Source organism: Pyxicephalus adspersus, chromosome 1 (genome assembly GCF_032062135.1).
Source record: "Pyxicephalus adspersus chromosome 1, UCB_Pads_2.0, whole genome shotgun sequence".
Lineage (NCBI taxonomy): Eukaryota > Metazoa > Chordata > Amphibia > Anura > Pyxicephalidae > Pyxicephalus > Pyxicephalus adspersus.
In genome coordinates, this window is record NC_092858.1 from 141,650,476 (window position 1) to 141,668,801 (window position 18,326).

The window sequence follows — 18,326 nt, forward strand, 5'->3', positions numbered from 1 at the left end:
CAGTTAGAAACGTATTTTAACTGTATTTCTGATGCCTGACATTTCTACACAAGACACAATTTTCTAAGAAGCCCAAAGGTGAATAGACCAGAATGATGTGTGCTTGTGTGAGATGTCATCAGGGGACTGAGCAGGCTTGCAGGAGTAAGCATGTTTGAAGCAAAAAATAAATTGGCTTGAAATGGGGCAATGATGTGTGAAAACCAGAATCCACCAGTCCAAAATGTGATCTTTTCCTGTGGCAGCGAATATATATTCAAATATTTTGTCTCTCAGACATGTGGTACTAATAGAAACCAAAGACTGCATTTTCCTCAGGGGAAATGTTACATCTCATTCCTATTTATTCTGCACAACTCTAAACATATTACTAATTGAGTGTAGGTCTGCTTTATCTTGTCTATGAAAGGTGAGGGTGTTGAAACCTGGGCCCTTACAGTACAGTGCACTACAGAAATTCATATCAAACTTTCCATACGTGTGACAGTCATGTATAATAGTACTTTAGGTATCAGTAAAATTAAGGACTATCCTTCAATTAATGTTTTTTTGTATGTTTAGGCTAAAAGACTTACATAATTGCCTTTTAACTAGTATTCTTGGTTTGCTGCATTTTTACCTGCAGATTTTTTATGACTTGTGCAGTATATGCTGTGGCTTGTATAGATCAGCACTTGTCACATATAAATGTAACCTTTTTTCTGATTTAACAAGTTCCTTAAAGGACTTGTTTACACGGACTATAAAGCTATGTAGTTACTGCTTCACAACCACATGTAAACGCGGCTGCCTTCACCCACATAGTCTTAGCACTTGGTAATGTCTGCCACTGATTATAAATGAAACATTAAGGCTGGTTACACACGTGCAATAATTGTCATTGGAAAGGATCTTTCAGTGATAAGCAACAATAGAGTAGCAGGTACAACCTTGTTGATCAGGCGCTTATTCACTTACAGTGCTTTACAAACAGGTCAAAAGTCTGAAGGTGCAAGTGCGAGAAAAAAAACTTAGATAAAATGTACTTTATTTTTTAATTGCGAAGTAGTGCCTAACAAAAGAGTGTGGTATTCTTATGATGGCATTTGAAGTCCCACAAATGCTACTGCTGGCACAGCCAACTGTGTGACCTTTTAATTTATGTTCCACCACACTGTTTAGTCGGCTATTCATCCCATGGATCCCAGAACTGTTTCTCTGCTACATTTTAGTGCTGATTTTATTGCAGACAGAATATTTTCCCTTGGGAACGTTTGTTGGTGACTCTCTGGGGAATGTTCTTGTATTAATAGCTTTGTAGTTCCCTCAGTTGCAATTATCTCATGAATTAGTGTTAACAGTGTTTTACAGTGGGTTTGAACTTCAGGCCTGTGTGCAATACTGGAATATCATTAAATATGATCCTCATAAAACACAAACTAAAAATATTATCACATTGTCTCCTCTATCCCTTTTCTAATGTATTTTACTGGATGCTCTCATGCTGCATATTTTAATATTTTTACATTGTACTTAATGCAGCTAATAGTCTTGGCACATTTAATTGCTAATTAAAGTATGGTGTAATATTTGTGAAGCTGCCTCGATAAAAGATAACCACATTACGACATGTGCTTACATTTCAGAATGAATACATGAAGGACGATTTTTTGATTAAGATTGAGACGTGGCACAAGCCAGATCTTGGCACACAAGACAATGTAAGTGGCAGGCACAAAGCCTCTTCATTATCATCACTATTACCATGGGAATCTTTCTAATCACTATGTGTTAGATGTATTTTCAGCGTATTGGAAGAGCTAAAACACAGCCTGTTAGTCTCTGCTTTTTAAAGGGAAAGTATAGTCATTTCATAATGTATGTTTGATACATTTCCCTCACATAATAATATTCCAAATATAGAAAAATATTTGTCAGTCCTGCTAGAAATGTGTGAGTTTGTAACTTCCTGAAACTCCAGGTAGTGTATTAGCGCTACACTGTTTTATTCTGGGAACTACAGAAAGCCTTTACACTATGTTAAAGGTAAAAAGAGGTGTTCTGTAGTCCGAAAACAGGTCTTGTTCTAGAGTGACAATGATGCTCCTTCAGATATCCAATACATTAGGTGCAGTGCTTAACCAAGATTTGCTTAGGCTTGGTGGGAAGAAATTCAAGGTGGGTGGAAGCCCCAAATTGTGACCCAACTCATCAGTAACCACTCCAAAACAGCTGGGTGGTTGCTGAAAAGTGCCATGTAGTGCACCCAGCTAAAAGGGTAGGGGGGGGGGGCACTAAAGTGGGTAGTGGGATACCACATAGTGTCATAGGGGAAATCATCAGGTGAAAGTAAAGAAAAAAAAGCCTTAAAAACCTAAATGCAGTCACCTTATTTAAGAACTGGTGAACAGCAATAAATATTAAGCATTTTTTATTGATCAGTATATTCTGGGTAGTGGTTTTATTATGCACCCACCTCTGGCCCCTTAACCTTACCTATAGGCAGGTTGGGGGACAAGGAATTGCCCAAATTTTGAAGAAAAAGTCATGAATTAACTATAACTTGCACTGCCTACATCTCTAGATGATTTATTATGTATTTTATTAATATTATCATAAATAAACAGAATTGATATGCACCAACATATTACGCAGCACTGTACATTAAATAGGGGTTGAAAGGAGGAGGAATGGACCCTGCCCAGAAGAGCCTATTATATGCTCAGTTTAAATTGCTCAGGTTTGTGACAAGATTATTTAGATTAAGCAATTATATCAATAACGTTTTTAAAAAAATTGTAAAACCTTGTTTCTTTGTATATGCAATTTAAATTGTACCAAGGGACCTTGGTGGAATCTCCAATAGAAATGCTTTTAACACTTTTAAAAAATGTATTACAATGAATGGCAGGGAACTTGAGTAAACAAATAAAACAGTACTTTGCTTGGCATATACACACAATACAGTACTGGCTACCCTGAACTAGATTGGCCATATGATGCCCATCTATATACATTTCATAAAGAAATATTTTTTTATAATTAGCTTGGTCAGTTGTTTGTCCTCAGAAACTACAGTTATGAATGCAAATTTTGTTGAGACCTTTTACAAATATGAACTTTGCCTTGGATCAGATGCAGTGATATTATTGTTCTGATCTTAAAAAGATTTGTCAAGTTCCTATTTGCTGGGATTTTTAGTTAACGCGCCACTATCTCCCACCAATCAGGAATTTCATTTATAGAGCACCACAGAAGATCTATATCTTCTGCAATCTCTCTAGGTTGTGCTGTAGTACATTGACTGACCAGAAGTAAACCATATTTGAGATCAAATAAACTGTTTACGTTTTTCTAACAGTATGCTCTGTAGCCACTTCTTTTCAGAATGACAATAAAGCTGGTTTGCAGTCTTTATTTGCCTTATTTTGATTTACCTGCAGGCTTTTCACAGTGTGCATTATAAGCTGCCACAAGTCAGATACAGATCAACTTGGAAGACAATCCAGTTACAGCTAGTTCTTTCTTTACCGGATTAATATTCTCCATGTCCCTTTATTTGGATTTCAGTTATTTCAATCATGGAGACTCAGCATTATAAGTAGTTGTTACTTAGGGAACTCCGCGTGCAAATGCAGTCTGCCTAGAAATGCCTACTCTTTAAGACTAACATCCATTTGTATAAACAGTGAGCCAACTGCTTGCATCAGGGCTGGGGGCTTTAGAGAGGAGAGTTGTATGCAGGAAGTTAGGTATGATTACCTTTTCCTGGGTGTTTGTACATTCAGTGAAGCAGGGATTGGGATGACAGTTACAGATCCTTTAAAACAAGTTCTAATTGACAACTGACATTTACACAGTTGTTATTTAGCCCAAATTTATTAAGCTTAGCCTTTATCCTGCTCCATCCACATGCTTTCACCTTTTGACTACAGTTTATATGTGTGTATAACAAATTTGGCCCCTATTGGTACAAACATTTATTGAATAATAATATTATTATTAATAAACAGGATTTATTTAGCGCCAACACATTACACAGAGCTGTACATTAAATAACTTAGAACAGGAAGATGGAATGCCATTACCAAAATGCAAGTTACATTGGAAAGGGTCCTCCTGTGTGTTAGTACCGTTAACTTTTATGCATGCAAGTTTGCTATCTGCAACCTAAACCTATTATACATCATCCAACAACTTATTATTCACCATGCTGGTGCTTTATTAATAAAATATCAAATTAATAATTGATCACCTGAGGTCAAAGGTCACAGTGAGCCTTGCTTGTGGTCCCAAGTCATTTATTTTATGTGCATGGCACTGTGACAATTTCAGCCTGGAAACTTTCCTCCTCCTATTTCACTATTTTATGACTTCAAATAGCACTGAAAACTGGAATTTGTCTTAAGGGAAGTGAGTCCCAAGGGGATACAATGATACCATGTTTCATAATACTTGATTATCTTTTAGTTAAAAAGTGATTTAGTCAATTATAAGACTTAGAATAGTACACATCTAATGTCAAAAAATCTATATCTGAGTAACTTACTCATTCTGTTGGATCAGTCTGCCATGTGAAATTGTAACCTACAGTCATTTATGTATTACCTGTATCTTGTGTTCTCTATCTCTCTGCAGGTTCATAAGTTAGAGCCAGATGTATGGAAGAATGTGGAAGTAGTACAAATTGATATTGCAGATCGAAACCAGGTTCTCACTAAGGTTTGTACATCTTGTGGTATCACGTCAGTTTTTTACATATGATTTCTCTATCTTCTGATGTTTGCAAGTATGAAAATAATACAAATATATTTTTAAAAAATCTTTGTTTTTGCATTGAATTCAATGAAGAATTGCAGATGGCTAGCAGTAGTATTTTGTTTTTATTTGCATTTACAGCTACCATGCTAAATGATCATTACACATCTAATTGATCATATACAAGATGGAGCCTTTCTATAGTATATACTATAGACAGTATATATGTCAACTAGTTGTTTCCCATCTGTTAATGCCTGGTGAAGTAAAGTAGGACTTAACTCCTAATTTAAACTTTCTTTTTTATTGTGCAATAAAGTTTCTTGAAATATTTTCTTTTCTTGAATATTTAATTTTTTGGTGTAAATGTTCAAGGAGGATATTTTCAAAAAGTGCCTTTTTACTATTACATTAGTGGTTTATGCTAATGCAAAACTTTTAGCGTCTAGCCAACTTAACCTATTGTAAATAGCTTTTTTCAATAATGCATTTATTAATGAGAAAATTATTTTAGGATTATAAACCAGAAGAGGATCCAGCAAAGTTTAAGTCCATCAAGACTGGTCGAGGACCACTAACTCCTGATTGGAAGGTATTTCTTTGTCCATTTTCATTTATTAAGGTCATATAGTAGCAGTAATCCATGGTGTAGATGGAGCATTAGATGACCAGTGCGAGCTATTTAGTAGGGTACCAGTTTTTTTTATAGCTGTTTGTAATATGAGTAGTATATCGCAGAACAACCTTTTTTCAGTGTCACTTTTCTTATGGGTTATATTTGAATATATTTTTCTGTCTATTAATATTTAGAATACCGTTAAAAATTAATATTTTTTCCTGTACTCTCAAAATAGCAGGTCCTTCCTGAAAGCATCATGTAGTTTAGAAAAAAAATAGAAACCAGTTAAAGTATACATTACCAACTACATTAAATAGAATTTATTTGGCCACTTTGACACAAGTATTCATCAGTATTGGACCTTACTTGCAGGCAGTGGAAATTATATTTGACCCTTAATTTTTTTGTTTTTAAAATTTCCTATAGAAAACAATGGGGCAGCGGCAGGACATTCCTCATATGTGTTGTTACAAGTTGGTGACTATCAAATTCAAATGGTGGGGCCTTCAGAACAAAGTAGAGAGCTTCATACAGAAGGTGAGTGCATCCAGTAGATGGATGGGGATCATTCATCCTTGGCTTTAAATATCATATTCAAAAACACCAGCTACTAACATAAAGGCTCAGACAAAGAATATTTCAAATGTTTTGTTGCATTTTTCTTTTACTTAAATTAATTTTATAGCAGATTGAAATTATTCTAGTTGTTTACACTAAATTGTAAGTGTTTAGAGACTGAAAGTACATTTCATGCATCTTAGTACCGCACTTTATTCATTTTGTGTTTTTTTTATTTTTATTTTCCTTGGCAATCAATTTCTTGCATCGGGCAACCCAATCACATTCCTTTCAAACACATTTTGTCCATGAGAATCCGTGTGGCTGAAACTAGGAGATCGCCCACCTTGTTCTTTCCCTGCATCTAGTGGGTGTCGCATTGTGTACACATGGATTAGATCATGTTGCAGTGTGATGGGATTAGTGTATTTATATTCCATTTTGTGGAACATGATTACATTTTCATTAATTTCATTACAATTAATTTTCATTTCATGTGTTCAGGAAGAGATCTGAATTGGGATGAGTTAACCAGCCACTAAAATTACGTACAACTGATTGTTAAAATCCCTAAATCACAAACTGACCTTGAACTGATATTGCAGAACTGGCTTATGAATCATTGCTGCAATGTTTTAAACTAAGCTATCTTGCAGCGTGTAATGTACAATCTATGTTTTATCAATAAGCAGATATGCACCCTTTTCTTTGTAGGGGGAATATTAACATTTATTCTAAACCTGAATTTATACCATTTATTTTTCTTCTGGCTGACTAGATAGTCTTTTATTTTCCAGTATTTTGAGTGTCTTTTTTTTCCCCCCCTCTCTTTTGGGTCAATGTGATATAGAGGGGAAACCATGAGGATAAAATGAAGAGGGGGGGGGGGGGGGGTTGCTTTCTTGTTTTAAAGGAAACTGTGCAATTTTAAACGTAATGACCTTAATGTTATGATTTTTTTTTTAAAGAAAAATTTGTAATATTTGTTTGTGTACAATATTTAATATAGTAAATTTATTACAATTTTAAAGAACCAGACTGAAAAAAACATATTTATTTTTTCAAAAAGAGAGGGATATTGGGGGTATTTCCTGAAATTAAACAACTTTTACATTGTAGGCAGTTCCACAGAATTGTTTTAAGTTAGATGGAGAGAAGGCGGTTGGTCAAATAGTAGGTGGGGAAACACATCAAATTTAATGTTCCTAGTTGTTGTTGCTGCCATTGGAATCCAGTAACCCCTATAATCCTGTCATCTTTTTACAGCCCCCACCCCCCTATAAATTGTTCCAACTTTCTAGTGCCTGCCCCTTAGTGTGTCCAATTTTTCCATTGCCCATGTATATTGTCTCAGCTGTCCAGTGCCCTGTATTGTGCCCCAACTTTTCAGTAACAACTCAAAAACAGCCAGGTGGTTACTGAAAAGTGCCGGGTGGTGCACCCAGCTAAAAGGGGCAGGATAGAACACTGGCAAGTTTTTAGAAATGTGTGTATATATGGATAACTTCTTCACTTTTGATTTTTTTTTCTGTATATATTCTAAATATTAGTTAATAAACCCTGAGTACACCACTAGACACTGCTCTTTAATATTTGTACAATTCAAGATGGCCACCTATACATTGAGACAAGCTATATTGTCATGTTGCCTTTTCAACTTAATGCCTTTATTCTGCCTATTACTAAAAATTAGTTATTACCTGAATTTGGCATGGTCAGCCTCTTGTAGTTTACTTTATCTCCTACTGGTTTCTTCTTGTCTTTAAATGTTCTGTATTTTGCTGCTAGACTTTACAGCACAGCTCTAAAATAATGATTACTTTTGCAACTTTGAGCAAAAATTCTTGCTGCAATGGTTTATTTTTTTTGTTTATGGTTTAGGTTTAGCAATTGTCATTTATTTCCCTATGCTGATGTCTTCAAATGTTCTTTATTATTACCAGCAAGAGAGGCGGCTGTTTACAAACTTCCATCGGCAGCTTTTCTGCTGGCTGGACAGATGGGTTGAGCTAACCATGGAGGACATTCGCAGGATGGAGGATGAAACAAAGAAGGAGCTTGATGAGGTTTGTATCAGTTCATAAATAATCATATTTCTTTAACTTTTGAAAACCTCTATCCTCTGGTTTCTTTTTTGTTTTGTTCTGTATTAAAATGAATGCTCATTTTTAAAAGTTTTCTTTTATATATTCCCCCAGTGTAGTAAAATTTAAAGTGTATGGGCCTATAGAAAATACTGGTTGCCTCTAATTGCTTTTTTTTTGGAACAGCCTCTGAATCGGGTCCTTTATTTACCTCTGTGTATTTTACCCCTGTATTACACTGGCAGTGTAATCCAGTGATCAATGGTGCATGTCGGGGCAATATATATCTAAGATGTACAGCTCCTGGCTTGGCATAACATTTCTCCTGTAGAAAACACTGTATGCCTAGGTACTTTGAAATGTCTGGAAATGCTATTTCTGTGGAATGACATGCAAAGGTAAATCATTTTATGATTTGCTTTACCACACCAAAGTGTGCTATGTAAAATGTTACCCTGTATTAAGTGTAAATCCGCTTTAACATACCTTAAAAGGTAATAAACCAAGGCCGAGAAAACCATTGAAAGGTATATGGCTTGATTTTCATAACATTTTATCTGTTTTATTTACCCAATTATTTAGGGATTAAGAATAATTTGTAATCTGTGCGCAGGAAATTGCATCAATTAAGTTTAAAAAAAATGTTTTTGATCATTTGCTACTGGACTAATATGTGTCTGTTTTTATTCTTAGATGAGAGAAAAGGACCCAGTGAAAGGAATGGTGGCTGCAGATGATTAGCACTAGTGCATTCAGTGAGTAATCTTAAAGTATGTTTGAAAGTTTTACATTCATCAATATATTTTTGAATGTATCTATAGTTTAAAAAAAGTTATGTACTAATTTATTAGTTTAGAAAATGCACATTAAGTTTGATTGACATTTCCAAGGCAAAAATGCCTGAATTTGGAATTAAAATGTAACAATAGTTCTTTAGCAAAATCAAAGCAGTGTTGTCACTATATACAAAGGTTAGTTTTAGATGGACCTGTAGTTGATATTTTGGCTTAAAATAGCCAAAATAAATGCTCCAGTCTGGCTAACAATTTTTAACTGCTAGCCAAACCTTAGCCAAACTTATCTGAACTTCATTGCCTAATGGAGTCAAACCCTGCAAAAGCTTTTAACGGAGTCAGACCACTGTGTCACACTAAGTGATTAAAAGCGCCAGGTAGGTCCAAGGATGGGCTATCCCTAAAAAGGCAAGGTGACAGATACTCTTTAAAAACTAAGCCTGCAATACTCACCTATCCCTGTTCTGTCCCAGAGCCCCACCACCTTTTGCATTTTTTCCTGGGTATGATTTTTGGTACCGCAGGTAACGGGAAGATCATTTATTCTTGGCATGTGCGATAGAACCCAGGTTAGACAGATTCCCCTGGCAACTAAAGTTGAGCTGCACATACCAGGACCCTTTGATCTTCTTCTGACTAGCATTTGACCTGCTGCAAGCTGGTGTTGATTGTCATAGACTTGATAAGGGAAATGCAAATCCCTTCTGACAAACAAAAGCCCATCATAACAGGTTATAATACACTAAAAACAAATCTATTGGAGCAACCGTTACATCTCCTGTTCCTCTACCCTAACTATTTACAGACCTCCTAAAGTCAAGATGCTCTTTAGGGGTGATGCTGTTTTCTTGCACTGCAATATTGGAAGATTATTATGTTTGGACATTTTTGCCATTCGTTAACTAATGTTTTTTTTGTTTTTTTTTCTCCAGTTTTGGACTTAAGCGATAAATGGGAGGCCTCAGTGCTTTGGTCCGTATGGATAGCTCACTTCTGGATCAAGCTCCACTACCTGTTTTTGCAGACAAATTGAACCCCCTTGTAGCTTACTCTAGGCACCCCTTAATATTGTGAGCTAGAACCCTATAACAAGCAAGTGCTAAGATTCTCACACCTGTGTGATGAAGGAGCTCACTCCTCAGGTGCATTGTATATATATTGTATTAACAAAGCCCCCCCTTCCCCCTGTCCTTCTATTTTCATTGTTCAAGACTTTTCCATTGAGCTCCCAATTAATTTAACTCACTTTTAGGAAAGAAAAAATGTCTTGTGATAATTGTGAAATACATAATTATGTTTTACTTTCTTGAGATGTATAAATTTGCTTTCAGTGGTCTTATTTTGTTTAAATTAAAGGGGTACAGTAACAAAAATACAAGAAATAAAACAATTGCATTTTACATTCATCATTACTATTCAAGTAGGATAGCTCTGTATGAAGTTTAAGGGCTCCATAGCACAATCATGTTTTGTTTGTTTCTTTTTTGTCTGTGGAAATGTAGTGATTGTCTTTACTTCCAAACTTCCAAGATAATTCCAAATATAATTCCTATGTTGAAATTGTTTGACAATCTGAGGCTCTCCAACTGTTTAACTAAACTACCCATCATTATCTATTGTTACATTATGGGGTTTAAAAAGGCAAAGCACAGGAGTGGATGAAATAGTTTTTTGATGAAAGAAAAACATTTAAAAAAAATTTAGGATTAATCCTCGGTTAACCTAAAAAAAAAAAGTTCTCATTGGCTATTAATTCTTGGGATTTAGCCTGCCCTGGCCAAACAACAGTTACCGATCATCATTCATTTTTCTGACTGATCATTAAAGATGGAATGTGAAACCAGATTGCCACTGCTTGTTATTGCTGTAGTATTCCACACTCCACTATTCCATGTGTGTTTTTTAGTGTGCTAGTATTTCACTGAAAAAAAACACAAGTTTAGATTGGAAAAATAAAAGCTGGCACATGATTGATCGGTGATGGTAACCTTTATTTAAGTAACATTACTTTTCATATTCATTTTTAAGGACTATTGTTTTCTCAGTTATTTTGGTATAAGAATGACAAATGTCAACACAAGAGAATCATTCAAAAATGCTGGGAATTAGGGTCATCAGTGTAGAGTCACAGTTTGTTATGGTTTATTAAAGTATGATATTAAATGTAATAGGAATATACGGTTTTCAACCAGCAGTTGTGCAATAATCCACATCCCTGCTCCATTTCCATCCATACTTCATCTTTCTGTCCATCCTTCCCCTTGACTAGATCTACCACTATTTAAGACTTTGATCATGTCATATTGCAATATTAGGTGAAGTTCAACCCCTTAACATGTAGGTGAATGTTTGTGTGTAATGCAGAATTATTCAAAAATAAGAATTGTATTGAAGAAAGATTACAAAATATGACTATTTTAATAGATCTATAATATAAAGTTATTTGTAAATGATAAATTTAACAACCTCTTCTTCTTGACTTACTTGTAAGTTTTTGTCTTTTTTTTTCACAGTTGTGAAAACTTGTCAACTATGAATTGTGATTAAAGATGTTTGACAAAGCAGCACAGTCAGCTTACCTCTTTTATACCTTCCAGCTTAAAATGCTGCATCAGCAATTATTCAATTTCTATGAAGATTGTCCATTGGCTGTTGGAATTATGAAGCAAAGGCTAGGTGTTTCAACTGTTGCCACCCCTCACAATATGACAGCACCTACCATAAATTAGAACATCTGCTACACATCTGTATGACTACAACACAGCCTTATTAGTAGACTTAAAAAGTCGGTCATCTTCCTGTGCTGCAAGTATAAAATGTTAAAGATATGTAAATTCTAGTTTGATAAACATTTTTTACTTCTTTCTTGACAGTACAATTTTAAACATGGAAAGTTTTAAGATGCAGGATTCCAAACTGCAACCCATTTTAATCTGCATACTTACCAAGCAGCTGCTGGCAGAGTATTTAAGAACAGGAGGTCATATTGTTGGCCTGGGCACTGATGCTGGCTTTTAATACATACATGCATTCCATTTAGTTCATTTAGATTGAAAATATTTGAAGATGCTAAAGGCAGCCAAACCAAATATTTAGAATTAGAAGGGAGAGATTTCATTGTGTCTGTGTCCCCATTGAGAGGATGTTACCTTACTTATTGTTGTGGGATCTTAGAGACTGAAAGTAATGAGAAATGCAGAGACTTTCATTTAAAATTATTTTATTTTAGCAAACTGGGAAAACATTAAAACCTCAGAGGTTTTTATTTCTATCTGTATTTCTGTCCTAGTGGTTCCTGTTCCCCTTGTGTACCAGGACGAGACGTGAGGGTAGATGTCCCCAGTGAGGACACAGTGAACAATCAAGTCCTTACCTATTCCAAAACTAAAAGAAAATCTTTGGCTGGAGTTGGGCTATAGGACTACAAACAATAAAGACATTTTTACATTTTTTCTTTTGTTAAATGTCTATATTGAAAGCATTTTGTATATACATACAAACATAAAATTCTGCATTACCTGTTTTAAGTACATGCTTGCATGTATGTAAGAAAATGAGTGTGCAAGCTTAGTACTGTAAAGTTTTTCTGGAACAGTTGTCTATACTGTTGTACAATGACCATACAGTACAGTAAAAATGCCTGCATTTTTCGCCCAAACCAGCAGGTTTGCAACTATAGGTAATTCAGGCAGAGTTTCCCTGTCCTAAGGCAGTAGATATCCTTTAGAGACAATATGAGCTAGGATTCTTTCCTCTACCTACTTCATGTTCACTACTGTATAGAAAATAGTTTACTGATTCTGTGTGTGACCAGAGATTGGAGAGTTTACTTTAGCATCATCATCTTGGCACTGACTTGTTGGACAAGGTTAGCAGAACACTTTAAAACAGACATTTTTCCTCTTTGGTTTCCAATTATCTGTCCCTATGGCTGATACATAGGAGATTACCTGTAAATGTTAAACCATGAAATAATTTCAGTTTCTAAGACACAGGCAATGAGAGCTCACTGAAAGAGATTGCAGTACTGGAGTTAGGCTTGTAGATCTGAGTTATTGTTTTACCCTCTACCAAAAATTTTTTATTTGCGGTGTTTAACAGTGCAGGAAAAAAGTCTCTAGAAATGCAGCTCAGAGACAAAGGTGTATGCATTTCAGACAATGCAATACATAGACCTACATTTCTGATTACTTAGCAAAATGGCTAATGTTACATCTTCTATTTATAATTCATGGTTGACAGGAATGCAGCCACTCTTTAATCTTCTGATGTTTTTTTTTTATTTAGTGAAGGGTTACCAAAAGAAAAACCTAAAGAGGTGCTAAATATCTACAGGAGGATTAGCTTTTCCTACAAATTATTAAGGGCAGACATTTTATGACCTTGGTTCTTTTTCAGACTACAACCCACAAGTCATTAGGATTTGGTGACCAGTGATGTCAATAAATACTAATAATGTTTTTAGAAGTGTATTTTTTGGGGTCTATTGGGTCCAGTTCAGAGGCAAAGTCCACCCAAATTATGTGATTCAGTTTTTTTAATGACCACGTTAGGACTGAATGTTGACCACCTTTATGTTTTCTGGGAGTCATAAATTCCCCTAGCTGTTATTATTAAATTTGCCTTTATGCTTAGAGGTTGTCACTTTCCTTTTGTCACTTAAAGTTTAAATGGCAAAACCAGCACAGTAAGCATGACAACTTTTGCTTTTAAATATGGCGGCCATTGTGTTACTGAAACTGCTATTTGTGTGTCTCATGCTGAATCTGTGCCTTTTGAAAAGTATGCAGTTCAATATTCCTGTTTTCACAGGATGTATGCATGTTTTAGGTCAGTGACTTGTAGTATTGAAGTCAAAGGATAAGCATGACTCCTAGACGAGTAGCATTTTCAGGAGTCATCGATAACTGACTATCATAAGTATCCTAATAATGGTATTTTTAATAATAACAGTGGTGGTGTAGGGGTGGTAGCTTCTGGGTGCCATAAAAAAGGGCACAATACAACAAGCTTGCACCTATGTATAACTTTTTGGATCAACATACTGTTTAATGAGATATAATGTAGCTGCTGGTTCTGTCAGGCCTTGCTGCCCATATTCAAGGTACAGTTCTCCTTTTATTCTACGTTCTTTACCAGTAGGAGTCCAAACCAAGCGTATGACACAATGTGCTGCTTTCCTGTCAGGTTGTACTTTAAGTTAAACCTCAGCTAAAATTCAGACCAATTCTGATTGTTTGATAACATTCTTCCTTTTGAAATGAGTACTGTTTGTAGATCTGCCTCTATTATTATTAATGTTTCTTTTATGTGAGTTTGTGCCTTTTTTGTCTAATATTCCAATGCAGGTATATTGGAAATAAACTAGAAGACTCTTAATTTTTTGATGTCTTTGAATCATTTATAGTACATATTAAATGCTAGTCATCATTTATGCAATTAAAGGGTAAAGTTGTGCCAGCATGTCTAGGCAATGTGCTGCTTTATAGTAATTTGCCCTATAAAAAGCTCGATATTTTGAAGTGACACCATACTACTGCTCTACTATTAGTATTCTGATGGGTAAGATTGAAAGGATAAAGATCAGAACTGACTTACTGTTTACCTATAAAATCACGTGCATATCAGGAGAGGGACCCCACTGGGGGGAGGCACCGGCCAGAGCCGTGGACCATGTCCCCAGTACAGTTCCCAGGCTCAGGGAGGTGGGTGGGCATTGTCCCTGGACACAACCCGCCCATTCTCCCATTGCAGGCTCAGATCTGTGATGTGAGAGTGGGCCAGGTTATGTCATAATGTCGTCATTCTGGAGGAGGTTTCTCCCCCTTTGAGTGACACCCGGCTCCACGTGTGGTCGGGAGCCAGTGATTTTAGTGGTCCGCGGGACTGAAAAGGTTGGCGACCACTGCCTTAGATCAATATTTGCCAACATGTCTGATCTACTTATGGTCAATCGAGACCAGCAAAATCTGTGCCTCTCTGTATACGGCCCTGGTTTTTCAATATGGGTTTATATACTGTAACAAGGAATAAAAGGACTAGGGTTAATATCATCCTAAAGAGTTTTTTTAGGTTATTAAACGTGTGTATTAAAATAAATAAAGGCATAATTAACAAAACACATACCAAATAACTAAACATGTTTTCCTACAATTAGTAGTAATAGGTAGTGTTCCTACAAGTAGGCAGCAGTCCAGGCACATTGTTGGTCCATATCATTATTGTTACTGTAATTTGCTTAGAGATGGCGTCACACTTGTTGGGCGAAACATTTTACTTCCATGTCTTACAGGAAAAAAGGTTTCACATATCAATAAAGCCCCTCAAAGCCGAGAGGAAGAAGATGTGTGCTTCTACATACAAGCATGACCCCTCCAAATCAATTCCAGGCCTTTTATCTGCCTAATTGATAAGGACATAACGAAGGAATTGCCCATACCAGCCCCTGAAAAAGCCTTTGAGTCAGATGTCCAATTACTTTTGAGCCCCTGAAATAAAGTGATTAGTGTAAAAAAAAAAAAAAAGGCTGTAGTTCACATTTTTTTGGAGTCTTTTTGTTCAACCCACTGAATTAAAGGTGAAAGTCTGCAGTTCAACTGCATCTGAGTTGTTTCATTTAAAATTAATTGTGGTAATGTACAGAACCAAAATTGGAAAAAAGTTGTCTCTGCCCAAATATTTATGGACCTAACTGTGTATATGTATGTATGTATGTATGTATGTAAATATGTGTATATATATTCTTTGAAGAGTGAGCAAATTTGTTAAAAAAAAAAATAAAGGGGGGGGGGGATAGAATATTTGTTCCACCAGTCACTTAGTCTCAGCCTCATGTGTAGATGTATCTGAAATTCATCTCTTTGCAAACACAGTCTGTCTAGGATTGCACTGTCATGTACTGATACAGTCTGTTACTGTAAGTGGGCTTAGAAAACCCTGTGTTAAACTTTCATGCAGTGAAATCACAAAAACAGTTCAGGGAGTCATGGAACCAAAGGGTTTGTGGTAATTTTGACACAAATTGTAGTATGATGTACCTGCACAGCACAGACACAATACCAAAGATCCAAGCTTTGTGATTTATTGTGCTACCAGCAGTAGTAAGTTATTTCAGAACTGAAAGGTTAGTGAAAAACAGTTTGGTTTATGAACTTAGCATAGAGGATAGAAAGTATAGAACAAGATTTAGGTTTGCCCAGAGTTTAGTGTTAGCACAAGAGAGAGGGTTGTGCAATTTCTTAGAATCAACTGACAGGTGTAGGACCCTCAGCTCAGCAAGAGCCAAAGAAAGATCTTTCCTTGTGTTCCCTGCACTGATGTGCCTCCTGCTTCTAGTTTATGACTTGTCACGGAGACTGTTCGGAACTCATCCTTCCGGCTCCTGAGGTCAGATCCTTTGCAGTGTCTGTAATGACATCACAGGGGTTAAACAAAAAAAAAGAACACTCAGTACAGGGTCAGAGACACTACACATGGAAGTAAAGGAGGGTTTGAGGGTACTATAGGGTGCTGACTGGAGTTGAGTTTGTCAAACCTCTTTTGTGTAGAGTTGGATAATGTGACCTGTTGGGTAAAGGAGTAGAAGGAACCAACATGGTGGATCACTAATGATCTCCTCAGTGATATTGGGGACACTTGTACCCGGATTTTTGTCTAATGTAATCATTAACAACCATTTTGGGTGATAAAAATAATGCTTGGTTTTCATACACAATTTGTCATAATTGCAGAAAAACTGTCACAGTTTTAGTTAACTTTGTAAACTTGCTTCCATATGTTAATAATATTCTTTATCTTCAGGGATGCCATTTTTATCCATGATGGAGCTGAAATAGTGGCTCCTTAATATGAGCATGAAATCTGTAAATTCAACCAGTAAACTGGTTATGTAAATTAAATCGTGTGACTGGATTGGATTGCTGCAATAACACGTCCAATGTAATCCAATTTATGCAAAAAAATTTATGTAAAGACAATTCATGAGAGAGGCTAGCAATGCCCTGTGGATTTGGAGAGTGGTATACTCAAAAGCAAAAAAAAAGTGAAAAAAAGGAAAACATTAAACCGTAAAAAAACAGTAAAAAAAGGCATAAACATTTAAAAAGAGTACAAAGAAACTGCTTCAAACAAAATTACTATACTATGACTCTTGTTATTGAAGGTGCAGGGTACAAACAAAATATATAATGTGATTCTACTAAAGCCTAAAAAATTAGCTTAGCTTTCTATAAATCATACCAATCCTTTAAACACCTACCAGTGAGAACATAATCCAATTGAGGAAATTGTTAATACCTTCTGACATGTACAGCTAATTAACACAAATGTATTATAAAAAAAAAAAAATAATTACTTCCAGACAACAAGGCAGTAGCTTGACTGATATGTGATTACTAGGTTTTTGTCTTTATTGAATACACAATAATGATCTTCAGAGAGCCCAGCCTGCAAGAATACACGATGTTTAATGCATGTTATAAAGACATTATAAAGACAGCCACTGTTAGAATAAATACATCTTTTTGTGTCCCTTGTCCCCATTGTGCTACGAAATCTACTCTATCCTATGCTGTAGTTAATAAAGTCCATAATCACATAATTGTCTAAAAGATATATTACAATTATAATACGGGATGTTTATAATTTATACATACTCCACATCTTTATATTTGAATAACCACATTTTGGGAGAAAAAAGAAGATTAAGGGATTTTTACAGCATGTATTAATATTTTACTATAGATTGGGCTGATGATAGGCTTTATCTTTAGTTACTACCGATGAAGCTGCAATAGGTGATCTGCAAAACGCGTTGAGTTTTAGAGCATATGCTTTAACCATAGAATTTATGTTTGGAAAAATTGTACCCATCTTTGTCCAAAGGCTGACAATTATTCTATTTGTTTTTATTAATAAAGAAAGCGCCTAATATATTTAGTTTAATCCCATGGTATTGATGTATGCCTTTACAATCCCTTTATCTTCTTTTTTCAAAATATTGTCTGAGAGATGCTCAACCCTTGGTCAGTTGAAATGTTCAGGATGCAACCAAAAGCTTTTGGCTACTCTTCAGCACAAACCTTAAATCAGAAGTGCCAGATTAAAGGCTGGTAAAGGGTTGGAATTTTTTTGTTGTTCATATTACCTTGCAGGTAAAAGTGCCAGCTCCGTGTTTACAGTTTACCATACATCTGGAATAAAACCAACATGTTTCCTACTGTTACAATATGAAAGATTTACTCGGCCATAAATCTCAACACTCCTACAAACATCAAAGTCTACTATGAAGAAGCCTTTTAATGTCAATAAAATATTATCAACAAACATAAAAGGTATAGAAGAATCTGCTCCATGTGGATCAGCTATTAAGATATACAATGCATCTACATATGCATAGCAACATGTAACTATAGTCTTAGTTGACAAAAGAATATACAAGAATACAAAAACACAATTTTTATAATGAAGAGTACTATTGGCTTATGTAGTCAACAGTGAGTCACTGTGCAGAACTGACTTGGGGTCCCCCCAATA

General features: G+C 35.6%; 1 protein-coding gene across 1 annotated transcript in view; it reads left to right on the forward strand.

Moving 5' to 3' along the window:
• Positions 1–14,171, forward strand: part of PITPNA (phosphatidylinositol transfer protein alpha) — a 38,352-nt gene extending 24,181 nt beyond the window's left edge. The window contains exons 6-12 of the mRNA XM_072429336.1: positions 1,626–1,700; positions 4,618–4,701; positions 5,252–5,329; positions 5,783–5,893; positions 7,858–7,980; positions 8,692–8,753; positions 9,725–14,171. Coding sequence (XP_072285437.1) covers positions 1,626–1,700; positions 4,618–4,701; positions 5,252–5,329; positions 5,783–5,893; positions 7,858–7,980; positions 8,692–8,739 — 519 coding nt within the window. The 3' untranslated portion in view covers positions 8,740–8,753; positions 9,725–14,171. The remainder of the gene's footprint in view (positions 1–1,625; positions 1,701–4,617; positions 4,702–5,251; positions 5,330–5,782; positions 5,894–7,857; positions 7,981–8,691; positions 8,754–9,724) is intronic.
• The last annotated feature ends 4,155 nt before the right edge of the window (positions 14,172–18,326 follow it).